The sequence below is a fragment of the Anabrus simplex genome, chromosome 2 (assembly GCF_040414725.1).
Source record: "Anabrus simplex isolate iqAnaSimp1 chromosome 2, ASM4041472v1, whole genome shotgun sequence".
NCBI lineage: Eukaryota > Metazoa > Arthropoda > Insecta > Orthoptera > Tettigoniidae > Anabrus > Anabrus simplex.
Window position 1 is genome coordinate 1182356791 of NC_090266.1, and position 20652 is coordinate 1182377442.

At 38.6% G+C, this 20652-nt stretch overlaps 1 protein-coding gene across 1 annotated transcript in view; it reads right to left on the reverse strand.

Moving 5' to 3' along the window:
- Positions 1-20652, reverse strand: part of LOC136863826 (chromatin-remodeling ATPase INO80) — a 396793-nt gene that overhangs the window by 129959 nt on the left and 246182 nt on the right. The window contains exon 27 of the mRNA XM_068226103.1: positions 11650-11777. Within this exon, the coding sequence (XP_068082204.1) occupies positions 11650-11777 (128 nt within the window). The remainder of the gene's footprint in view (positions 1-11649; positions 11778-20652) is intronic.

A 20652-nucleotide genomic window follows, 5' to 3' on the forward strand; every position in this document is an offset into this window, starting at 1 on the left:
CTCCGAATCTAATGACTAGTCTCTAGCATCGATTAGACTGATGTGAACGAACACTGCATTAACAAAGCACGTGAGAACGAGAGATCGATAATCGATGTACGCGTCGCAATATACAGTATAAGTTTCAATAAACATCGCACGTTTCCACACATTTCTCGTATTAATAAGCGTCAATGTTCATTTCAAAGCGGCCAATAAGCAAAGGACTTCCAGCCACTGACATACAAAGCTGAAATGGCGGGACTTGGAAACAAATGTTTGAAGTTCACCAAAAAATAAGCTAAAATCTGGAGAAATAAAAGAATAACCAGGAAGCGGGAAAATCTGTAAAAAATCGGGAGTCTCCCACCTAAATTAGGAAAGTTGGCAGGTAAGTGAAGAAAAGCATGCTATGGCATGTACCTACAACACAGCTGGCTGGCCGAAATGGCAGATTTCTGCAAAATTAGGAATTTGTAAATTTGGCATTCATTCTACTTTGAAGCACACACAAAGGTTATACGCACACAGGCTGAAGATTATATTCCGAGAATTACTCTCCAAATACCTATATAATATCTAATAAATTCTATATTTCCTTGGATTTTAGGCCCCCTGGCTTTTCGAGACAAAGAAAATGAAAAGAATTAAAGCTTGTATGTAAGACCCCCCAAAGTAATTTGTCAGAGAAGATAAACGATTCCCTTTCGAAGCAGATACAGGCCAATGACATCACACAAATTTGTGAATAGTTTCGCCCGTCTCACCTATGCAATGAAAATATGCATCAAAGTCATGCGGCACATCTGTGTTTCGTAGTTAAGAAATGTCCGCTTCAGTAGCGTACTGCAGCTCCATGACGTCACACAAATAGATAGTTTCATATGTCCGACCCATGCATTGCAAGCATGCACCAGTCACGCGATATGTCTGTTTTGTAGTGAAGAATGTCCGCCAGCAAAATGTGTAACACAATTAGCTGCCATTCTTGGGGGCCCGAGTTCGATTCCCAGTACAGACAAATATTCAAGAATGATATGCGATAAATGGTACATGCAGCTCACCTCGATTAGGGACATGCCTATGAAGAGCTGCACCACCTTGGGAGGATGACACGGGTTTACTTTAGTTAACAAATATTCACGGTTTTTGCTATTAATACAGCAGGCAAGATCATTAAAAAAGCGATCATTTAATATCTCATAACTCAGGCCAATGTAGGTAATTTTTGGAGAGAAGTAGGTTTAAAACATAATAAAAGCAATACAGTCATAACAATTGTTTTACTCATCAATATACCTAACAAAAAAAATAATAATAATGTTATTGGTTTTACATCCCACTAACTATGGTACTGTACTTTTATGATTTTTGGAGATGCCAAAATAAAACATACTATACATTAATAAAAAATTGGAGACAACGAATGTACGAAATTAAACATGATAACAAAACACATTACGTCCATAAATGCAGCAAGCTTTCCTGTTCACCACCATCACCACCAACCACCATTTTCATTTTCCCTTGTCCAGCTCCTGCCATATCAGGATGTTGATGGCACTTCTCCACTGTTGCCTCTCCTTCCACCATTCTTCTTCAGTAATTTATTCCAGTCCAGTATTCTTTTCCTTATAATGTTCTTGACAGACTCCATCCATCTTGCTCTAGGCTTCCCTCTTGTCCTCTTTCCTTCTAGCTTAGCCTCCAACACTTGTTTTGGTATCTTCTCTCCTGCATCTTCATAACATGTACCCATCTCAATTTATTCTTTTCCATCCCATTACAGTAAAACCTTGTTAATTCGAAGTAGCTGGGACGCAAAAAACTGGACTTCAAATGATGTGATTTTGAGTTAACCGCCAACACGTAGTTTGGAAATGCCAACCCTTGCTGCGTCACCGTATATTTTCCCATTACTGCATGCAATTAACCTTGATTCACAGTTTAAAACTCTCAAATGCCATGGAAAAAACTACAGTAGAACCTCGATTTTACGTTCCCGGAAAGTACGTTTTCACGTATTATCCCTTCAAATTACATGGTCCCGCAAGCATACCAATTAAATCACGTTGTAAAAATCCCTTATTATCCATTTCTCGAAGAAACGATTTCCCGTATCAACCGTTCAGAAATTTCAGTCCCATAAATGCTAAACACTCGATCACTCGTTTTTCAAGAAACTGTATCTCACGAAAGGACGGCTACGGCATACTTGCGGATCTTGGTGTTAACGTCCAGTCATTGCGGTAATTTGAGGAAGCGGAAAAGCGATCAGCGGTGAACTTGCATAAGGGACCATCTTAGCATCGTATTCGGGTGGTATTGTTCAGAGAATCAAAATCATAATGCAGAAAGTATCCACAACAATTGGAAGGAGACAGAGTGCATTTCGACAGCTCTACTTGAAGACGGAATGAGTTTCGTCAAATGTTTGTATTTGCAAAGCGTCTACATTATGTCCAGGGTTAGGTGTTTTCTTGTTTTCTTGTTCTCCGAGTGTAACGCCGAACAGATTTTTGGCACTTCACTCAGGGCACTGTATAGTCACTGAGCTTTCAGGCAGGATTCTAAACTGCTCCTTCTTAAGTAACACAAATTTTGTATTTTAATATTATCGTATACGATTACGTTATCGAGACCAGAACAGATGTTGCACCTTACATACATAAAGCCATGGGAGGTTTTCGGATTGCCTATTACTGTTTCAGTCCTATTGTATGACTGGGAATTTCACGTTATTGTGTTAAAATGTTAAAACCGCAGTCGTTTTATCTGCGCACGTTACATGTAAAAACCTTTGCATCATTTCGCACTCGTACCGACTTGGAAAGCGAGCGCGTTTTCCAGCTGAGCTCAAGGTCGCGAATAACCGTAAATTCGGAAGTTTTGATGATCTTTTTCTCTTTCCAATTTAATTGTGATTAGTGACGGACATAATTGGATATAATCAAATACAGTAGAGACAGTACGCAACACTTACGGATTTAGCCTTGCTAAAATGGGAGACAATTCGACGGTGGCGCTCCTAGTGACTTGACCTGAAAAAATCGCGCTAAATTCAAATATCAACGGAAATGTATATACGGAAAAGGATAAATAAATTACGTCTAGAAAGAAAGTGTTATTGAGACATTAACTTCGAAGTTGCTAAAGCAATTCTGGATAAATGAATGAAGAATTATTTAAAAGTTTATTATTGAAGGACAGAAATTAGACATATAAACAGGATGAGAAATGGACTGCTGGGAAATGGCTTGAGCTTTCATTTATGGATTACTTTTTTAGCTTTAGCATTCCTGCCTGAACTCTTACGGTTGGATTTGTCTTTTTTCTCATTTAAAAACATTGTATCATCACATTAAGACACTTGTCAATAAAAATATCGGCACATTCCTTACACATATGATGCAATGAATTAACATTTAATAGCTGGACAATTTTCCCCTTAACATATAGCCTACTAACAGAAAGAAAATCTATAAAATCCTGGCTTTAATCTGAGAAGAGGGATAAAAGAAAGAAAAGTATGAAAATATTGTCGATAGTGATGCTTTGAGGAATATTTACGTACAATTAGAGTAAAAATGTAACATACCCTTGGCTGTATAGTCGAGGATTTTTAAAGTCGCTGGCCTGGAAATGATCTGAACAGATCTTATAATTCGTATATAAGCGCAACGTCCCTTCTTTCTTGTACACCTTATCCAAATCACTTCTGTGACATTTCAAAACCTACAGATCACACCTACAACACCACATCAGTTTGAAGGTTAACTGCTGCACTATACAATAAAATATGCGTATTACATTTTAAGCCAGTTAAAATATGGGTCGAGCAGGTCAGAAGATTATGAAGTACTATGAAGATCTCTGTCACTGGAAGAATATATATGCAAACACAATATTACTTACATTTTCTTGTCACGAGAGAACCTGAAGAACGACCGCGCATTCTTCTCTACTTCATTGTTACTGCAGCCAAACACAGCACATACCTTTCTCCTCATGTTGAGAGGAGATATCAAGGAATGACACACGCTACTATTTAATTATGTCAACTCACTGAAAACGCATAAATACCACCAAAAACTTCACACACAAATACATGTGCTCTTATGACAGAATCAGTAGTTTTCAGGTCTACTCGCTAGAGAGAGCTCCAATAGCTGTCCCTCGATGTCTCGCTCAGTGTCGCGTATTGTCTCTACTGTATTTGATATAATGCATTTGAAAACTTGAGAATTGATACTTACATTCAAAACAATATTCTCGAGTTCAACATAACTTAAAAGTCGATGTAGGCCTAATTTGCGTGGTACAAGATTTCCACAAACTGAGTATGAACAGTAAACTGGTGACCAAATTACAATGGAAGATTTAAAGAAAAAGGGATTTCGCCATCATGTTGGGCGCTTTTGTATCCAATGTGCTTTATTTTATTAGATTAGAGAATTAAAAAATATTTGTGGTCGATTGTTTGGCTTGATGTTATTGGGCCGATTGCAGAAACGATGACTAATTTTAAGCCTTAGACATCGTCTACCTAAACAACGTCTAAATCATTCACGATCTTCCATTGCATAAACAATGTTCAGTCGATGTTTAACTACACATCCCTTAAAGTTTCAATTTTGGTATGAAAATGGAGACAGAAGTATCTTTCATGCAACTCTCTGCTTGTTGCAACTAATGAAATAATGAAATTCGTCAGTGCATGCGCCGAACGCCAGTCAGCTGTTTGTCTTCCTACACATTACTCAAATATGGCTCCCTTGCCCACAGAGTATCGCTTTCGGTGGAAATTAAATCTTATATTATCGACACTAAAGCGACAAGCCACCGTATGGGGAAGTGTAGCTTTCATTATAGCGTTGTTACAGTGAGTGTAATCTACTCATAAATACGGTAGCTTCGACGAAGGGAAGATGAAGTAATAGTTGTATAACCAAGTGTGTTGTACGGGCCATGTAGATGCAGCTTGTCTGGAGATCGTAGGTTCGAAACACATCATCGGCAGCCGTGAAGATTGTTTTGCGTAGTTTCCTTATTTTTATACCAGGCAAATACTAGGGCTGTTATTATGGCCATGGCTCTTTTTCCCCAGTCCTCTTTAAACGATAATCACCATCACTTGCCTTTTCCTATCTGATAGTTGCCGAAAACTTATAAGATTATATAAAAATCCCATATAACCTACTTTTTAGTTTTCACTATTATGTGTGTTTACTTCGCAGTAAATATAAGTGAATCCCTCCCGGTTGATGTATGTGACAGCCCTCAGACGATCAGGACACGTAATTCTGATATGTATGTAGTTGAAGTGACCTATAATTCCATGGAAATTACCCCATGTACATAATAAAATATATCGGTTGCCAAGAATTGTATTCAAGTTGACAGTTACCGGACTGTCACTTTGTCAGTCTCAAGAAACAAGTCTCTCGTAAAGCGAAACCTTATTTTATGATTATCTCCCTGTACATGTCAAACGAATTGCTGCGAATTGGCAGCGGGTGGCCCACAGAGAGGCCGTCGGACTAACCTTTCTTCCCGGACTCGTCTCAACATGATAAAACAAATTACATATTTCATGGTACATAACCTCTGATTGTGATTCATTCCTCTCATTTGAGGTTAAACAGTGCTCTCAGCAGTGTTTAAACATGACCGGTTGAACATCGGTTTTAGACAGTGTCTAAGTGATAAATATCGTCTCTGCAATGCGGCAGCCATGCTTAGGCATTATTTAACCATAGACATCGTCTAAATATCGTTTCTGCAATCGGCCCATTAGGTTTTGCGAACAGTTTGACCGATCAAAGTTGCTGAACTGAAAGAAGTTTTCAGAGGAAACCGACGAAGTTTCCCCGGTCAAACTGAATGTAAAGTTGCGAGACTTTTAAGTCGCGTACCGGAAATTAATGTTCGAAGCCGGCCCCGCGGTCGAACTTGCCTGCCTCTCACCCGGAGGACCCAGGTTCAATCCCCAGCCATGTCAGGTATTTTTTACGTGGATATGAGGGCTGGTTCCAGGTTCACTCATTCTACGATTACCGTTAATTGAGGCTCTATTTAATGGTGAGATGGCGACCCCGGTCTAGAGAGCCAGGAATAACGGCTGAGAGGATTCGTCACACTGACCATGCGTCACCTCGTAATCTGCAGGCGTTCGGACCGAGCAGCGGTCACTTGGTAGGCAGAAGGCCCACTGGGGCTGTAGTTTGGTTTGGTTGTGTTTGTGAGATTTTAAGTATACATATTTATTTTTTGTGATGTTCGCCAAATTGTTTATGGTTAATTCATTCCCGAATTTTCGGTTTTCCCGTGTGGTACTTTTTTTTACGGCGGTCCCTCCAAAAACGGAGAATCGAGGTTCCACTGTATTTCCAAAATGTATCCAACAAGGTGCATTTACAATATTCAAATAATGCACTTGGATAACTCACTGGCAAACATAACCTCATGCAATGAAATCAAAAGAAAGAAAACATTATTTAAAATCTATACTGGCTCCCCTGTACAAGTGCTTTATTAATTGAATTACTGTACTGTATGCATTTTAGATGCTTTGTACTTGCACGCAAAGTGCCCGATGCCCTTAAAACATCGTGGCTTTTCGAACTTTCCTATGACGGGGAAAGGAAATATCTCACTTCTGTGTGCACTGCATAGCAACAAAGTAACATTTCCCGGCTGGCAATTCTCTCCTTTAAAACCACAAGTCCGTTTGGCGTCGGTATTTAAAAAAATGAAACAAACAATGCAGTTTTATCACCACCGACAATATTGTTTGGTGCGTACGAATTGATTACATAAGCCACGCTTTTCCGCCAACTGTCTGCATCGCCAGTGTTCGCAGATTCTACCTCTCCGCACACTGCCTGCTGCACGATATTGTGGCGTTCTTTAAAATGCCGAATACAAAATAATTACGATTCCACTCAAACTTAGCAGACATGAAGCACACTGTAGACGCGCCGAAGTGGGTGAAAGTGCGGAAAGTTAACCCTGCCGGTTCCAGAAGACACGTTCTTCCACGACGCAGAGAAATTTTGAATTTAAATTACTCTGTAAAACACTACTTTTTTCAAAATGTAAAGGCAGTTTTGAATTAAAAGTAAATTTCAGTAACGGGACCGACATTGTTCTTCGAATTACGAATTATCTGTATTTCGAATTAAACAATTTAAATAACATTCAAAACCGTACCTCATGTTTCCGGGAACGAGAGCTGCTTCGAATTAGACAAGATTTTGAATTAACCGATTTTGAATCATCAAGGTTCTACTGTACTCAGTTTTTTTACCACTATCTCTTTTCTGACCTCAACATTTCTTACTCTGTCTCCCTTTTCTTGTCTTCCTTACATCACTCCTCAGGAACTTCATCTCAATGGCCCAAATTTTACTCTCATTTCTTGCTGTCAAAGTCCAAGTCTCCGATGCATACTTCAATATTGGGGTGTAACACATCCTGTACATTATCTCTTTACATTTCATAGGAACTCCTCTGTTCCACACCAGGTTTCTCACATTCTGGTAGAATGTAATTCCCTGCTTGTACCACTCTGCTGATCTCCTTATCTAAACTTGCATCTTGCATTATTTCACTTCCCAAATAATTGAAGTATTAAAAAACCTCCAAGTTTTGTCCCCTGATACTAATGATTCCTTCTCTTTCTCCTCTTGTCATCACCACTGTTTTGCTCTTCTTCACACTGATTTACACACACATTTATTTAAAGCCCCTAGTTGGATTTGCACTTCTGTATTGTTGACTTTCCAGATCACAACAATATTTTCATCCCCCCACCCATATCTTGCCTTTGTTTCCTTTAGAATTTCATTCATAACCATTATAAACATAAGTGGAGACAATACACTTCCCTGTCTTAGTCCAGTTTGTTTTTCAAACCAATCTGTTCTCCCCACTGGATACTGGACATAACCAGAACAATTCTTATACATTACTTTCACTAGTTCCCTTGACTGCCTTCCATATCCTTTTCTTTCCAGGGTTTCCCCACACCTTTTCTCATTTAACACTATTGTATGTCAAACTTTCTTGTGATTTACATTTGTTTCATTGTGGAACTTCCGGCACTCTCCGGGCACTACCTGAACAATGCGGTCTTTCTTATCTCAGTTACAGCTGTTTACGTAAATTCTGATGTGGTAAATGTAGAGAACAAGCATGAAATATACTTTAAAATACAGGTCTGGCATACAACAGCTGCAGTTATTCAAAGAATGCTTCCAGTCACTATGTATTACATTCAGAAATACAACTCATAACATAGGTACGCTAGCGATCAGCTGGTGGGTTGGCATGCTTTATACAGCAAGGCTTTATTCGGAAGGGGTGGCTCCTGCTTCACATACACCAACTGGGAATAACAGAGACTATCTCCAGCAATCAATTGCAAATAGATTTTCCACTGTTTGGACTCCATAATTGGGAACTAAACTATTTTTAATAGTCTCACAAAGATGGGATCTCAAAGCTCTCGATGGCAGTGAAGATTACGTCACTTGGGATGACGACAATGTCAGTAGCAGGAATGTTGGCAGCGCATGACTATGATAAAATTCAAATTAAAGCAGTGGTTAGGTTGATGATGATGCTTGTTGTTCAAAAGGCCCTAACACCTAGGTCATCGGCCCCTAATGGTGCGAAATGAGGTGAAATGAAATGACAATTTAAAAGTCCAAAATCCTTCACTGATCAGAATTCAAAACATGAGGACGAAGAATAAATGGATGGATATGAATTTAAAACAACCAGTGGATCCGATCCACAGTGCCAAACATTCCCAGAAACTAGCATTAAACAATAGTATTACTGACCAAGGGATTGCTTCTAAAGCACAATCCAGGTCATCAGCCCCTCATCATGGTACTTATCGCTAGGAAAGTAGAACCATGGTATTTGTCATGTTGCGGTACTAATCAAACGTTGCGTAGACTAGTGGTATTCCACACATTATGGTACTACTCACACGTAATGTAATGCACACATGTAAAACAGACCTATGGTGTTTCTCACATTGTGGCGCCATTTACAGGCAACGCAAACTTATGGTGTTCCGCACATAAGTGTACTAACCACAGGGACTTGTACTATCACATGGTGTTCCTCACATAGTGGGTACTAATCATAGGCAAGGCAGACCCATGGTGTCGCTCATATAGTGGTACTAATTACAGGTACTGTAAAATCCAGCCGGAAGCACACACTGTCGCTACTAGTCACAAACCTATTATGTAGCTAACATACTGGTACTATGCGCAAGCAAAAGCGACCCATGGTGTTTCCTACAAATAGTCTCATGGTTCTAATTTGATCATCCGTTGGGTGCCCCTTTTAGTCACCTCTTACAACAGGCAGGGGATACAGTGGGTGTATTCTCCGTCTGCGCACCCCACCCATAGGGGGTTGTGTGTTTGGTCCGCGAGAGATATTTTACTTCGCTCAAGTCCGCCGGCAAGCCGGTTAAGATCCCCCTATCCGCCACCTGGGACGCACCACATGGGAGTATCACCTCTCCCCCTCCTACGCCTGCGTAGTAGCTTTGTGGCAGTGGTTAGGTTTACTGTCGACAGGCCTCCAGCTCAACTGACAGAGACAAATGACTGACCATCAAGTTCTACGGTGTCGAGTATGAAGCGAGACTAATCTTCGCAGCAAGTTTTTATGACCGATGCCCTTCCTGATGTAAACCTCATTAGAGGAGTTAATGAGATAAAACGAATGACGTAAGAGTAAATCAAACTGACTATATTTACTATACGTGTAGGCCTAAAAGTGATGTGTTCACCATTTATTGTCTTCTTGATTTTTAAATTTAGAAATACCACCTTCCAACAAAGATAGCCAGTAAGACTCAGAATAAAATCACAAATTTGTTAAAGAAAAGTGTAGAATAGGTACATGTACAATTTATAGTTCTGCTGAGCTGAGTGGCTCAGATGGTTGAGGCGCTGGGCTTCTGACCCCAATTTGGCAGGTTCGACCCTGGCTCAGTCTGGTGGTATTTGAAGGTGCTAAAATACGTCAGCCTCATGTCAGTAATTTACTGGCACGTAAAAGAACTCCTGCAGAACTAAATTCCGGCACCTCGGCATCTCCGAAGATCATAAAAGTAGTCAGCAGGACGTAAAGCTAGTTACATTATTATTTATATTGTTGCTAATTGCTTTACGTCGCACCGACACAGATAGGTCTTATGGCGACGATGGGGCAGGAAGGGCTAGGATTGGGAAGGAAGCGGCCGTGGCCTTAATTAAGGTACAGCCCCAGCATTTGCCTGGTGTGAAAATGGGAAACCACGGAAAACCATTTTCAGCGCTGCTGACAGTGGGGTTCGAACCCACTATCTCCCAAATACTGGATACTGGCCGCGCTTAAGCGACTGCAGCTATCAAGCTCGGTTTATTATTTATAGTTCTTTATACCCAGAATTCACTGGACAAAATGGGAGGCTATTGCATATTGGACACCACCACCAACTTACTTTTTATTAGCTACAAAAACAGAAGGAAAGGGGGAAATACGCGAGGAAAAACGGTAATTAAGACTCGGTACATAGTGAACGCCCTAGAAGAACATCTGTAGCTAAAAACAAACACATTGTTATCTTAAACTAGCATAGCAGAAGGCTTAAAAGCTATGGACACCTGCACTGAAATCAACAGAACTAGAGAACAACCAGTATCAGTGTTGACAGTGAAACATTGTTTATGTGATGAGTTGTACAGATATTTATCTGCCAGAAAGCCTCTTTTAACATGAAGACATAAATTTCAGACACTTTAGTGGGCCAAACAACACAAGGGTGGGACCAATCACCAGTGGAAATGTGTGCTATGGGCAGATGAATCAAAATTTGGAAAGTTTGGGTCAAACCATCGTCAGCATGCCTGCCATCATCCAGGAAAAATAATGTCAGAAGGCAGCCTAGCACCAACTATGTAGAATAGAGGTGGTAGCATTATGGTTTGGGGTTGCTCCAGTAACAATATTTCGGGAGACTTGGTGAATGTGGCGTGTATCTTGAGGAAGGAGCAGTTCCATTGTATTCTATCGAGCAATGCATAATCATATGGAACTCAGCTTATTGGAAGACCGTTTGATCTGCAATGACCTGAAATCATATCGAAGCTGCGAAAAAAAAGAGAATCATGATGAGTTCTGCTAGTACTGATCTGACTCTCTCAGTCACATGATTTATCACTCATCGAGTTGTTGGGGATAAACTAGATCGTAAGGCAAATCATTCTCCTCTCAACAGTTGTGAACATCTCCAGCAATGCCCTTTACAAGCATGGGAAACTGTAACCACACAGTTGTTGGAAAAACTAACAACAGGAAAAGTATTTGATGAACAATAATTAGAGTAAAATGGGGAGACACAGACATGCACACAGTTTTTAACAATGTAGCTCTAAAGAGCATTGTTTTCCATTATTTAAAGCATAAATTGCATTATAGTGTGTATAATAGATGCCTGTGTTTATCTCTGATTTTAAATATATGTAATTTGAAATATCACTAACCTGCTGCCTAATAAATAACAAAAAATAGAGTTGAGACAAGTTCAAATCTTTTGACACTAGTATATGTTTGTCATATTACATCAGAGAAGTCATACAAGATAAGGATTATTACCTCAAGAAGATCTATCATTCGTGTCATCTGGGAATAGATAAGCACTCGATGTCCCTGCTCCTTCAGTCTCTTGAGCAGACCATCCAACACATACAGTTTGCCAGCATCGGTCACCAATGTCTGCTTGTCTACATAATAAAAAACATAAATAATGCTAAATTAATTTAGAGATGAATCATAAAAGGTGAAATAAAAATAATCTGATCATGACAGGCTGAGCAGCCAAGTCTTTTAAAAGAATACAGCTACTGTATCCCAGAGGAAACAATGTGAACAGCAATTTAGAGTGAAAACAATAAGAGAGAAACAGACAAGACTACATACGATAGTTTCAAGCATACACCTACGAAAATAGTTCAGTCAAGCTGTAAAATGCTTTCCCATGCTCCATTCACAAAATCACTCGCTACACTGTATTGTGAGTACCTGTTCACCAACTCAGGTACTGGTACAAGTAATGGACAGGAACAAGCAGGTGATAAATCAAATCATATACAGGTGGTCAGGAACAATGTGAACCAGGTACACGAGTGTTAAGAAGGTGGGTCATACAAATAAATAATTTGAAAAAAAATAATTTGGTATCTCGCGCTGTCGTCATTTCATCACTTGCTGAAGTTAGCCAATCATATCACTTCGTGGGCAAATTCAATTAGGCTGTGCGAGGCGGTGTTATTAAATCTGCACATGGCTTAAGACTGGCTTGCAAGCACCAATGGAAGAAAAAGAAAATCGCCATGGGAGAGATTTGAACACGGACCTTCAAAATGACAGGATTGCACCATAGCAAGTACGCTAAGGTGACACTGGCTGAAACCTATTGTGTGTGTGTATTTGATGCCCATTTCTCGCTATGCATCTTAAGCTGATCTGAAGCCACATGCAGATTTAGCAACAACGTTTCGCAGAGACCAGTTGAGTTTGCTCGCAAAGCAATCTGATTGGCTTACTTCAGCAGCTGATAAAATGATAACGGCATGAGATATCGAATTATTTCTTCTCCAACGCTCATATACCCAGTTCACATTATTTCCGACCACCCTGTATAGACAAATAGGAACTTTAATACAAACAAATAATAAGATAAACACAGAGACAGGTCTTTGAAGTATGCTCACCAGCATCAACGAGCAATAGGGAACAGTCTAACAACTGCCCTTCATTACAGCTATTAAATAAGTAAGGTTAATGCCTGGTTGCAGAAAGGTCCATCAAATCAGTCCTTAATGGCAAATCAGCTGATTGTCAATCAACTTTAATTCCAGAGTGTGATGCAGATAAACTTTCTCCAATTTACTGACTGAAGAACCAAGAAGGAAATAAATCTGGCAACAGTGCAGTTAGTGACCACTGCTGCGTTGACTCGTTAAGGATGATGTCTAATTTATCCTCTTTGGTGTCTAGCAAAGACATCAAAGTGGCAGTGAATCAGCTGATCCTGATCGTGTTTGAAAAAGGTGAAAAAAAAAGAGCAGATTCTGAGGCTTTTGTTTGATTTCATTAATTTTCGACAATATGAGCGATATCCCCACTAAGAAAATGAGAGGGCCAAATTTTTCACTGAACGATAGAGCTCTTTTACTTAATACAGTTGAGGGATACTTGCATACAATTGAAAATTAAAAAAAACGGATGCTGTGTGCGCAAAATTACGAAAGAGTAAACAACCATGCTGCGGACAGGATGAAGTTTTGTCACACTGGCTTATTAATTCTAAACAGTCTGGGTTTACATGGATATTAATATGACTGAGATAAGTATTTATTTCAAGATTTGAATGATATAAATTAACTAGTTCCATGTTCAAGATTGAGGTTATATGTGAGAATAATGGCTACGGAAAACAACATAGTACATCACTCAAATTGTACTTTCTAGATGAACTTGAATTTATCACTGAAACATTTAATTAGATGTATTTAATGAAAGAAAAGCATCCCTGAGTTTAAAGACCGCAAACACTGATTGGAGGATCAGTGCTTGATCAGCATGAATTAGCTGGTCAAATCTGATGGGAGATTGATTGTCAATCAAACAATGATTGCTGTTTCTGCAACTCACATAGGATGATTGCGAATCAAACCCCACAATGATTGCCAATCAAACTCCAGTCAAACTTTGCAGGCTCTTCTGCAACAGGGCATAAGTGTTTCTGATCAAGTATATGTCAGTGAAAGTTGTGGTTTTACCATTTGGAGCATGTTCAGAGGGACAGGAAACTTTAGTCTTCTACTGGCTGATTTCATCTCACAGATCTACAGTCGCTCAAAGAAAACTTTTTTTTTTTTTTTTTTTTTTTTTTTTAAATGAGCGAGCCCATAGCCTTGAAATTCTTCACAGGTACACTTTTCTCAGACACAACTGAACCTATAGATATAATGTTTGTTGTGGGTATCCACAGGGTATCTACATGGGAGGTAAATTATATTTATTCTATTTTGATTTTCAAATCCACAGCCTGTTTCCAGTCATTTGACCAGGTCAGAAATGGAATTAATGAAGCCCCCATCTAGTGGCGAGGATAGGAATTGTGCCGGCTGCCGAAGCCTGTTGCACTCCTCTGGAGCAATAAGTAATGAATGACATGTGAAATGAAATGATATTGGAGTGTGTTGCTGGAATGAAAGATGACAGGGAAAACCGGGGTGCCCAGAGAAAAATATGTTCCGCCTCTGCTTTGTCCAGCACAAATCTCACATGGAGTGACCGGTATTTGAACCACGGAACCCAGCGGTGAGAGGCCGGTGCGCTGCTACGTGAGCCATGGAGGCTTCATATTCTATTTTGATAATAATTAAAATTCAGTCGGATAAAATATTAAATGTTAGTAACATACCATATAACACCAAGTGCTCATAATTCTTTTTGAGCTATTATACAATATCAACCAAATTATTCTCAATCAACCATAATTTACTATATCAGACAAAATGAACACATCTGTCTACTACTACTAATACTACTACTACTACTACTGAAGTATTATTGGTCAAATTTTGCGAACTGCATCAAGTTATTACATGGAATACAACCTATGTGATGCTTCCAGAGCATAATTAAAATCAAATCTATTTTTACACAGATTTAACACCACTCTTGGTCAGAATATTATTCTGGATCAAGAACTACGGTAGCTGGGTATTTGATAATTCATGTCTGGCTTTGAGATTTCAATCCATATTGTAGTCAGCTGCTTACACTAAAATGAGTAATAACGAAACATAATTTTTCCTCCTCCTCCGCTAGGCACAACACTACCACATTTCAACATCTCTATCTCAGATATTCCATTGGAGCAGGTAGACCACTTTTTATACTTGGATAGTAACCTATATGTGCACTGTAACTGTGAGCAAGATGTGGAGAAGAGAACTGGTGTTGCCCGTGCAGCATTTGGACGACTATCACAGCTGCTGTTCATGAATAAAGACCCAACTGTGAAGACGAAACTCATGGTGTACCACACTGTTGTCATCACAACATTGCTGTATGGTTGTGAAACTCGGACCTTTACCAACGTGAGTTGAAAAAGCTTGAGCACTTCCACCAACGAATAGTTCGATCTATCCTTGGGATCAAAAGGGAAGACCATGTTCACCAACATTGCTGTTCTTGAGAAAGCACATGCCAAGAGCAGAGAATCATCTATCATTCGTCATCAGTTTAGATGGATTGGCCATGTCCGTCGAATGAGTGATACCAGATTTCCACCCCAAATCCTGTATGGTGAACTTTGTTCCAGCACCAGACCTCGTGGAGCCCTAATGAAGTGCTACAAGAACCAGCAGTAAGCACACTATGAAGATGAGAGGTTTCAAGCCACAAACATGGCACATGCTTGCTCAAGACTGTTCTGTTTGGCGCTAGATCATCCCTACTGCTGTAAATCTGTTGAAGAGGAATGACGCAGATGTGAGAGGCCAGCAGTGAAGCACGTAAACTCTGTGCAGCACAACCACACCCTCCTCCAACAATTCTGTGCAATCTGTGTGGACGCTTATTCCATGCTAGAATGGGTCTGTTCATCCATCAAAGGTACATCCAGACAGAAGTGAATTTTTTGGAAGAAGTTAATTACTCGGAAACGAGTTAAAGCCACCGACAACGCTGATAATTGGTATTTATTTGTAAAGTCTATATCCAGCTTCGCTGTTACCTTGTTGCTTGTGGCTCATATTCACGTTAGGGTCATTGTGTTGTATGTTTCTTTTAACATGGTTATTCTGGCAACACGGCTATTCTGGTCCTCTTTACTGTAACTGTATATTTTCTTGTCTTTTCAGATATATATTGTTATCAATCTTGTTTTAATTCACGATTTCGATTTACCTTATGTACTTACAACGGAACCTCTGAATCCACCGTCGCTTCCCTAATTCATGGTGTATATTATTATTATTATTATTATTTTATTATTATTATTATTATTTTAGCTAACTGCGACCGTGACAATGCTTTCCTCAGTAATGATTTGGTCATTTTGCACAGAGCACAAAAAAGGCCTGTTACTTAATATTCTTGAAGATATCTACGTTCAGATGGACCAAGAAAGTAATCCCATTTTGAATTTAAATGAAATTTCTGAGATAATGAATATACTTTGAGGGGTTGTTAAATATATTTTGCAAAACTAATAAACAAACTTCCATTCCTTCGTATCTTTTGCCCCTCCCCTTAACACCACTTCCAGTTTCGATCAGTAGCAATGCGCCTCAACATTCAAATTTGAGTAACATTAGTTTACCGTGAACCTCACACTCGCAATGTTTACATGTTAAGCCTCCATGAGATGTATGTAAAGATAATCTTATGCCTATTACCGTATTTACGCGAATAAAACCCGCATAATTTTAAAAAAAGATTGATGCACGAAATTGGGGTGCAGGTTTCATTTGAGTCAATGTTGGCATTTTTTTTCAAAATCAGCCTTCCTAAAGTTAGGGTGCGGGGATTATTCAGTGGCGGGGATTATTCATGTAAGTACGGTATATGTAGTCCTGGTGTACATAATATTATTAGTTTGTGCTGTCCTTCTTTTGTTTTCCCAGATATCAATCCAATGAATTCATACAAGTATATTTCATAATAATTTCTTTAAATCCGTATTGATCAAGATAAGACAACGTCTGTTTGCTAGTGTGAGTGATGTACATTTTAGTGGTCAAAGGAGATTATATGCCAGAATTTTGGCTCTTGTTACTCAGGATAGACATTCCAGTGATCTTTAGGATGACTGTATTACTTGAGAACTTTATTTTCAATTACTGTTAGTTTTGTGTTTCCAATAATTTTAGTAGAATTTTATAAGGCTGATATGCTTTCAGATCTGAGGTTTCAAAGTAGATGTATAAAGATGTACTATCCTATTGTATAATATGTTGTTGAATTTTGTCATTTTAGGATATTTGTGTCAGGACTTGTTGACCAATATCAATATGCTTGTTTTAAATTAGTATTATGTCTTGTTTAATATGTTATTTTAGCCTCTCAATCTGTCTTAATTATTCAGCTGAAGATGACCCAATCACGGTCAAAACCTGTCCTACTAAATATATGTAGTGTATTGAATTGGTGGAATGACCTTGTAATTTATTTAGAAAGAATTTTTACCTAACTATTGAGTACGTCATTACAGATCAGATCATGAAGTTTATCACATATAATTCTTGAATTTCACCATAATCATCATCTTCTTACTGCCTTCCTCTTCAACTTTTTTTTTTCTTCATGGGGCCATTGCTGTAGGAAGTTTAGACTAATAAATAACAGTCTCTACACTTGAACAAGTAACTTTATGCACACATGTGAGTACAATGCTATAGTATACAGTAGAGCATGCATATGCTCGTACAGATGTTGATTATATGAGCAAGGCGCCCTGAGGGGTAGCAGACAGATCAGACTTGACAAAAGAGTGACTGAATGGGTGGCTCTGTTTCTAAAAAATAGAACTCAGAGAATTAGAGTAGGTGAAGCTTTATCTGTCCCTGTAAAAATTAAGAGGGGAATTCCTCAAGGCAGTATTATTGGACCTTTATGTTTTCTTATATATATCAATGATATGTGTGAGGAAGTGGAATCAGAGATAAGGCTTTTCGCAGATGATATTTTGTACAGAGTAATAAATAAGTTACAAGATTGTGAGCAACTACAAAATGACTTCGATAATGTTGTGAGATGGAGAGTAGGCAATGATAAACAGGGATAAAAGTCAGGTTGTGAGTTTCACAAATAGGAAAAGTCCTCTCAGTTTTAATTACTGTGTTGATGGGGTGAAAGTTCCCTTTGGGGATCATTGCAAATACCTAGGTATTAATATAAGGAAAGATCTTCATTGGGGTAATCACATAAATATGATTGTAAATAAAGGGTACAGATCTCTGCACATGGTTATGAGAGTATTTAGAGGTTGTAGTAAGGATGTAAAGGAGAGAGCTTATTTTTCTCTGGTGAGACCCCAACTAGAGTATGGTTCCGTTGTATGGGACCCTTACCAGGATTACTTGATTCAGGAACTGGAAAAAATCCAAAGAAAAGCAGCTCGATTTGTTCTGGGCGATTTCCGACAAAAGAGTAGCGTTACAAAAATGTTGCAAAGTTTGGGCTGGGAAGACTTGGAAGTAAGGAGACGAGCTGCTCAACTAAGTGGTATGTTCCAAGCTGTCAGTGGAGAGATGGCATGGGAGGACATCAGTAGATGAATAAATTTGGATGGTGTCTTTAAAAGTAGGAAAGATCACAATATGAAGATAAAGTTGGAATTCAAGAGGACAAATTGGGGCAAATATTCATTTATAAGGAGGGGAGTTAGGCACTGGAATAACTTACCAAGGGAGATGTTCAATAAATTTCCCTTTTCTTTGCAATCATTCAAGAAAAGGCTAGGAAAACAACAGTAGGGAATCTGCCACCTGGGCAACTGCCCTAAATGCAGATCAGTAGTGATTGATTGATTCACATAGTGCAAAACCTTGCATGGTTTGTAAAGTTCAAATTCATTTAAAACTTTTGCTCATCTTACAAAACACTCACAGACCAAGTTGCTTGCAATCCAAGGTTTTACTGTACACTATTATTTTCTATCTTGATTAGTCCTAGAGTGAAAGGAAAAAAAACTCCAAGGAATGAGTAAACAATACTCTTAATAAATATGATACTATCTGTGTATAGAATGTCCATGTCTCTCCTAGCAATGGGGAATCAACGTAATAACACTGGAAGGGAATAAACAGCTCACTAGGAGGATTCAAACCTCCTATCTCCCGATTGCCACGCTATCAGTTCAACCCAATACCTCCTACCTGTACAGCTAAGAAGCAATTCCCTGACTCATTTTTTCTGATGTATTCCCATTTGTTTCTAATTTGCAGAGACTGAAGTTAAGTCTTAAGGCATATTCTTTCTCTCTTGTTTAGTTCTCATGCTCAAAGACATGAGCAGAGTAACCTTGTAATACATACTTATAAACCTTGACACAGCTGTAAAGGTTCTTATGTAAACCCACCGTTGGGTCTTGGCCAAAATGTTTATCAAGAGTGGCACTCATTCTTTCCTCGATCAACAGTACACTCCAGGAAAAAAAAATAAAAAAAAATAAATGCATTCACAAAGGGTCAAAATGGGGTAAACTGTTGGACGAAGGCACATGGTTCCAGTGGTAATAAATTATTATAATCTCAATGTGTGTTGACAGTTATAATATACTGTATATATACAAAGAATATGAGCCATCGAATAATCCTCGTACCCTAATTTTAGGAGGGAATTTAAAAAAGAAAGGAAAATTGACTTTAATTTGTATTTTATATACAAGAAATTAATTCTGCATAATGATGTACTCCAAAGCTAAATACTGTAAAATATAAATGTTTTAACATTAGAACCAGGACAGTTTGGCTCGCCCTAGAACTGTAGATGGGTCACTTATGACCCATCTTCCTTTTATGTGACTTTCGATTAAGGAATGGAATTACTGATCACTAAATTCTTGAGAATTATAACCCATTTATTTAGCATTAAACAGAAATTGAAAAACTCAGCATGAAGTACAGTACAAATTTCAAACATGCATTGCTAACTTTACAGTCCATACCATGACATAAGGAGCATATGTAGTATTCTTTGGCTGTGCATTTGCTATAAAAAGTTTTTCTGCAGGCATGACACTTCATAAATGAGTTGTTCCCAGTCCAGTTAGTCTTTACTTCAAAACGAGTGCACTTCTCATGTCTGTCAGGAAGGATGTAGGCTAATGTTTACCGCCCTACCTGCTGCATAAGTTTCAGCTAGTTCCTCTCCCGGTTGCAGAATGAGCTTAAGTTTAGTCTCATTTAGTGCACTGTACACCACCCATGAAATTATTCCTGCCAAATCCAGGACATTTTACCAACCACATCAACTCCATATTTCGATCCATTATAAAACGTTACAGTGTCTGGTTTCTTCTTTTCATCAGCCTCAACTTGAACATTTGGATGCATAGTACTCGGAACTAGAACATTTTTGTTCATAGATTGTTATTGTAGCATTATTGGTCTTCAGCAATGCTGTGTTATACAACTTTTCCTTTGTCTCTTTATGACAAAGATTGGTACTTCTGTACGAGCTCTATTCATAATACTGACAAGGGTAGTTAAAAATGGGTTTGAAGGTTTCACCGAGAGACAAGGAGGTAAAGATTCTGTCACATGTGGTATTTCTTCCTTTGTATATGTAACGTCCCATCAGTTTCTTTACAACAAAGTCACAAAAGTCTCACCATTGGGTCTAGTTTAATCTCTTCCAAGATAAAGAAAAGTACTCACAACATACTTCTGTCTGTATTTATCTGATTTTGAGGCCTTGAACTGTGTAGATCTGCAGTGATATTTAGAAGAAAAGAATTGCTCGTCACTAGTTATACATGGCACTATTATTTTGCAATTAAATATCAAATCAAACCTATTTTATTTTATCTTTTCGGATCTTGTAGATTTAACATCAAATCTCAAAAATCGCATCATT